This window comes from Oncorhynchus nerka, linkage group LG11, assembly GCF_034236695.1.
Source record: "Oncorhynchus nerka isolate Pitt River linkage group LG11, Oner_Uvic_2.0, whole genome shotgun sequence".
NCBI classification, from domain to species: Eukaryota; Metazoa; Chordata; class Actinopteri; order Salmoniformes; family Salmonidae; genus Oncorhynchus; species Oncorhynchus nerka.
Genome location: NC_088406.1, coordinates 50,945,403 through 50,951,656, shown reverse-complemented (window position 1 = coordinate 50,951,656; position 6,254 = coordinate 50,945,403). Strand labels below are relative to the sequence as shown.

General features: G+C 45.3%; 1 protein-coding gene across 1 annotated transcript; it reads right to left on the bottom strand.

Moving 5' to 3' along the window:
* Nucleotides 1-531: 531 nt before the first annotated feature.
* On the bottom strand, nucleotides 532-1,990 carry LOC115137655 (gem-associated protein 7-like). The gene is made up of 2 exons (XM_029673983.2): nucleotides 1,876-1,990; nucleotides 532-1,621 (listed from the first exon to the last, which is right to left on the bottom strand). Exon 2 carries the CDS (start codon nucleotides 1,600-1,602, stop codon nucleotides 1,216-1,218), a length of 387 nt encoding a protein of 128 aa, XP_029529843.1. The 5' UTR covers nucleotides 1,603-1,621; nucleotides 1,876-1,990; the 3' UTR covers nucleotides 532-1,215.
* Between the last annotated feature and the right edge of the window lie 4,264 nt (nucleotides 1,991-6,254).

The following is a 6,254-nucleotide window of genomic DNA, read 5'->3' as shown; positions in this document are numbered from 1 at the left end:
ATGCCATTCCAATAAAAATATTTATTGGAGACACACACAAACACACCTTTTAGGAAGATTAAATATTACTGATGCCTCTTCATAAGGGCAATTTGTGAGGATGACGAACTCTACACTATTGATCACTCATAAGGAGTTTCAACTGACAAATGTGTAAACTAAGATGTCACATTGATCCACACACAACATATGCAAAGAGCTTTGACGTTAAACACACAGTCATTTATAGTGCATTAAACAAGTGTGGGCAGTCGAGATCAATTAGGCTAAGTCTACTTTCTTCTCATCCATATTAATTTAGAAAACCAGAGGTTGCAATAGCATCTGGGCTGACTGGCACAATACTGGAACGTAAGGCCAACGTGTCAGTGTCCTATCAAAATAAAAAGATTCATTTGAAACCATAGGACAACCAGTGACCACTGAAAGTTAATATTTCATTCAGTGAAAGGAATACGATAACGTCGACATTACCAACACCTTAATCTACAACATATGGCCTACTTAATCAACACATTGTCAAATTCAATGCAAGTGACAAAATGTTTATTCAAAGTAGAAAAAAAACAAAGTGCATATGCCCGTTGACAATGTAATAGGCTTCAGTGGTAAACAAACATATCTCAGCAACAGATCTTATCAGAAGGGAACAAGACAAGAACCACATTGTCCTATACTCAAGGAACAATTGCCAAGATTTTCAGGTTGCCAGACAATTCAATCCAAATTCCACCTGCAGACATGCGTCCTCGCCTCTTCCTAATGAAATGGACTGGACAGCCGAGAGCTGCTGAGTGTCAGATAACCTGGTGGTATAAGAGCCCCCTGACATGTCTGTTGCAAAGACAGTGCTGACAGCTCCCTCCAGTGGAGGTACAATGAATTGGAAACGATGAAAAATCAAATCATAAGTATGTATATCAGTGTTCTCAATACCTGGCTGGCCACATAAAAAAAAAAACATATGGCAATGGCAAGTCTCCCTCATACTCAAAGTAACAGAATAATACATGGAAACAGCTTGCTACATATTCAGCCAGACAGAACACCCTGTGTAGCAATGGAACAGTTATCAGACTCCCCCAAAACACCCTGTATGTGAAACGAAATCATATTAAAAATAACAGTTCAAATCGGATTTCTTGGACATCTGTTCAAAAACATCATAATTAAGTGAACAGCACCTGAACATCACATATCGGTGAACAGCACTGTTCAGAGATCAAATGAATATGAAATGACATCCTGACATCTGAGCAGAGCTTCTTTCTGCACCCCAATGGGGGTATGCAGTTCTGAAACTTGGAAGTTGAGCACGTCAATGTCCGAAGCTCCAAACTTGGCCTCAACCTTGACTCTTTCGTACATGTGGAATTGCACCTGCTTGTTGGTCATGGCTATGAGCGTTCTTAGGAAGCTTTCTCTCAAAACCGACCGTGCACGCTGCTCTTCTTTCATTTGGACTGAGTCGGTCCCTGTTTCAGTCGAAGCTGAAATAGTAGTTGGACACAGCGCGATGAAACGGGGTGAGTTCGGGTCGAATCCGCGGCCATTCGGATCAGGTCCTCTCGGGAGGCGAAGCACAGATACGTGTGGTCTCATTTCGACTTTTTGTCACTCTCTGCAATCACAAAGTAGGACAGGGATGTTGGCATGATGTGCACAAAAAGTTTGAAGAAATTGCAACTAGATTCATAACGACACAAGCTAGCTGCGGTTGCTCTGCCATAGTTGGCTGTGTTGTCCCATTCGCTAACTAGCCAGCATGCTGTCTTATAAGAGTATGAGTACAATGCTGTAGAGCAAAACAAACTAACATTAGCTAGTTTATGTTCATAGCTTGCAAAGGGAAGTCACTCGTACTTAAATACTTACCGACTCAAAGTACGAAGATTATATTTGAAGTTGGCAAAGGAGTACGTTTTATGAGTGCCGTTTGAATTGGTACGCGTAATTTTTTTGTTGTCCCTCTGACAAATGTGACCGGAAAATGTAGTGTATGTTTTTGGTTCCGCAGGAGGACCTCTCGACGCAATCTTTGACACTGATGCCGCCTAGCGAATAAATAAGGGAGCACTCAAAAGGTTGATGTGCACCGTACACCAAGGTGTTAGGCAGGCTGTGACTGTAGTTAGGCTGCTGGGGCCATGTGAAGCATTTAGCTATCCTGTTTACTGTAGTGTTTGTATAAAATATGTATTCCTCCTCCTACTTGATTGATTGATCAATGAGCGTGCTCCACTGAGAAATCATGAATCAAATTGAAACAATGTGAATTTCAGGTGACAATAAAAATGATGATATATTTGAATGTAAAGAATTGCACTTTCAAATAAAAAATGTTGTGTGTTTTTTTTGGCCTCAGTTGAACAGTTGGCTGTGAATGCCCTCACCCATACACTTAAGATGATTCTTAGGTTCTGACCCTCTACTACAGGGTGTCTGGTAAGAAGAGGCGGATGTGCTTACTGTGCTTACTGTTTACACACACACAGTGCCAAACCAACCACATATTCCTACATTCCTATGTCAAACCTTAGGGTCAGATGTACTGTTATACTGCTCAATAACTGCATTCAAGATTTTTCAATGTGCATGTTGTTACATCTTTTAACATTGTTTTCCAGATGTATTTTATTTTTTTTATCTAATGTTGTTTTTTTTCTTCATTTTTTTTTTTACAATTGCAACCAATTTTGACTTTCAAGCTTGGCCATGTAGTGGGAACCATTTTTCAACACTCAAGAAGTTAGATCCATTATTTCAAATATATTCACTATGTCAGCAATGTTGACTTACATTGCATTATCCAGTAACCACATACACATTTAATACACATCTTAGTTTTCCACTAAATGAAAGACGATAGAAATGAACTTTTGACCATTGACAGCTGACAGTATTTGCTCTGACTTCTTCAGTTGGAGGTCTGGGATGTACGCCGTGTGATTTTCTTTGCCATGTGCCTTTTTCAACAGATTTTCTCTTTCTTTCTCCCCCTGTTTCTTTTCGTTATAGTTCCTTGCCACCTCGTCCAGGTGGGCCTTCACCCTCTCCTTTTTCTTCTTCACTTCTTCCTTACTCTCTGCTTTTCTAGCTCTGAGCAGCTCTTTCACTTTGTTCTTCTCCAACTTTTCTCTTTCTTGACTCTCCCTTTTCTCCTTCTTTGCCCCGACTCTCTGGGAACTGTTTGTTTCATATGTTAGACAGTGATCTGGGATATTATTATTAGTCATTCTCTAGCATGCAGTCTACTTAATCTGATGAATCGGGCTAGTATAACCCTTAGGAGGTGATTTATGAACTCCCTGAACTGTGACTGGTTAAATGGAGTGCTGTACCTGAATGCTTTGTTCACCCTCTCTACCATATCTCTCTTCTCTATTGCCCATCTGTCTTTCTTCCATTTGCATTTTCTCCGTTTCTCTACTCTTTCTCTCCCGCTACTCTTCCTTTTCCATCTCTCCCTTTTCCATCTCCCATCCCTTCTTCTCTTGTCCATGCAGGCAAAGAATCCTCATATTTTCTCTTTCCAGGGCCTCTATCGCGCTCTCCTTTTCTCTCAGTTCAATCATCCACTCCTCTGCTGCCTGTGTGCTCCTTCTCTTAATCTCCTCCTTCTCCTTCATCCATCTTTCCCCCTGTTGATCCCAGATTCTTTGTAGGTCAGCCTTGGCCTTGGCCCATCTCCCCCTGTCCTTCTTCCAGCTTACTAAGGTCTGATTCCTCTCCAGGTCTGCTTTGGCCAAATCTGTCTTCAAACCATCTCTTATGAGATTCCATCCATTCCTCTCTCACAGCCTCTCCTTCTCCACCCTTTCATTCCCAGCTCACAATCTCTTGTTCTCCACTGTCGCCTTTCTCATCTTGACTTCTAGATTTTCTTTCTCTGCCTCTAAGCTTTCTCTCTGTTTCTTCAACATCTCTCTCTTCCTTCCATTCTCAGCTAACAGCTTAGTACTCTCCACTGTCACCTCTCCTATCTCGGCCAAGTTCAGTATGTTCTGCACCTTCAGCTTTGCCATCTTGAGCTCCATCTTCTTTCTGTATGACACTACGCGTTTAGCTTTTGTCATTCTTTTGTTCCTCCTTCACCTTGTTGCCTTTCTCAATCTCTTCATATTCAGTCGTCTCTTTCTCCATCTCACTGACTCCTCTCTGCATTGATATACACTGCTCAAAAAAATAAAGGGAACACTTACACAACACAATGTAACTCCAAGTCATCACACTTCTGTGAAATCAAACTGTCCACTTAGGAAGAAACACTGATTGACAATACATTTCACATGCTGTTGTGCAAATGGAATAGACAACAGGTGGAAATTATAGGCAATTAGCAAGACACCCCCAATAAAGGAGTGGTTCTGCAGGTGATAACCACAGACCACTTCTCAGTTCCTATGCTTCCTGGCTGATGTTTTGGTCACTTTTGAATGCTGGCGGTGCTTTCACTCTAGTGGTAGCATGAGACGAAGTCTACAACCCACACAAGTGGCTCAGGTAGTGCAGCTCATCCAGGATGGAACATCAATGCGAGCTGTGGCAAGAAGGTTTGCTGTGTCTGTCAGCGTAGTGTCCAGAGCATGGATGCGCTACCAGGAGACAGGCCAGTACATCAGGAGACGTGGAGGAGGCCGTAGGAGGGCAACAACCCAGCAGCAGGACCGCTACCTCCGCCTTTGTGCAAGGAGGAGCACTGCCAGAGCCCTGCAAAATGACCTCCAGCAGGTCACAAATGTGCATGTGCCTGCTCAAATGGTCAGAAACAGACTCCATGAGGGTGGTATGAGTGCCCAACGTCCACAGGTGGGGGTTGTGCTTACAGCCCAACACCGTGCAGGACGTTTGGCATTTGCTAGAGAACACCAAGATTGGCAAATTCGCCACTGGCGCCCTGCGCTCTTCACAGATGAAAGCAGGTTCACACTGAGCACATGTGACAGACGTGACAGTCTGAAGATGCCGTGGAGAACGTTCTGCTGCCTGCAACATCCTCCAGCATGACCGGTTTGGCGGTGGGTCAGTCATGGTGTGGGGTGGCATTTCTTTGGGGGGCCGCACAGCCCTCCATGTGCTCGCCAGAGGTAGCCTGACTGCCATTAGGTACCGAGATGAGATCCTCAGAACCCTTGTGAGACCATATGCTGGTGCGGTTGGCCCTGGGTTCCGCCTAATGCAAGACAATGCTAGACCTCATGTGGCTGGAGTGTGTTAGCAGTTCCTGCAAGAGGAAGGCATTGATGCTATGGACTGGCCCACCCGTTCCCCAGACCTGAATCCAATTGAGCACATCTGGGACATCATGTCTCGCTCCATCCACCAATGCCACGTTGCACCACAGACTGTCCAGGAGTTGGCGGATGCTTTAGTCCAGGTCTGGGAGAAAATCCCTCAGGAGACCATCTGCCACCTCATCAGGAGCATGCCCAGGCGTTGTAGGGAGGTCATACAGGAACGTGGAGACCACACACACTACTGAGCCTCCTTTTGACTTGTTTTAAGGACATTACATCAAAGTTGGATCAGCCTGTAGTGTGGTTTTCCACTTTAATTTGGAGTGTGACTCCAAATCCAGACCTCCATGGGTTGATATTTCCCCCTTCTGATGACCAGGTGGCGAATCACATCTCTGCATGTCTGGCAGACATATCAGTGTGGATGACGGATCACCACCTCAAGCTGAACCTCGGCAAGACGGAGCTGCTCTTCCTCCCGGGGAAGGACTGCCCATTCCATGATCTCGCCATCACGGTTGACAACTCCATTGTGTCCTCCTCCCAGAGCGCTAAGAACCTTGGCGTGATCCTGGACAACACCCTGTCGTTCTCAACTAACATCAAGGCGGTGGCCCGTTCTTGTAGGTTCATGCTCTACAACATCCGCAGAGTACGACCCTGCCTCACACAGGAAGCAGCGCAGGTCCTAGTCCAGGCACTTGTCATCTCCCGTCTGGATTACTGCAACTCGCTGTTGGCTGGGCTCCCTGCCTGTGCCATTAAACCCCTACAACTCATCCAGAACGCCGCAGCCCGTCTGGTGTTCAACCTTCCCAAGTTCTCTCACGTCACCCCGCTCCTCCGCTCTCTCCACTGGCTTCCAGTTGAAGCTCGCATCCGCTACAAGACCATGGTGCTTGCCTACGGAGCTGTGAGGGGAACGGCACCTCAGTACCTCCAGGCTCTGATCAGGCCCTACACCCAAACAAGGGCACTGCGTTCATCCACCTCTGGCCTGCTCGCCTCCCTACCACT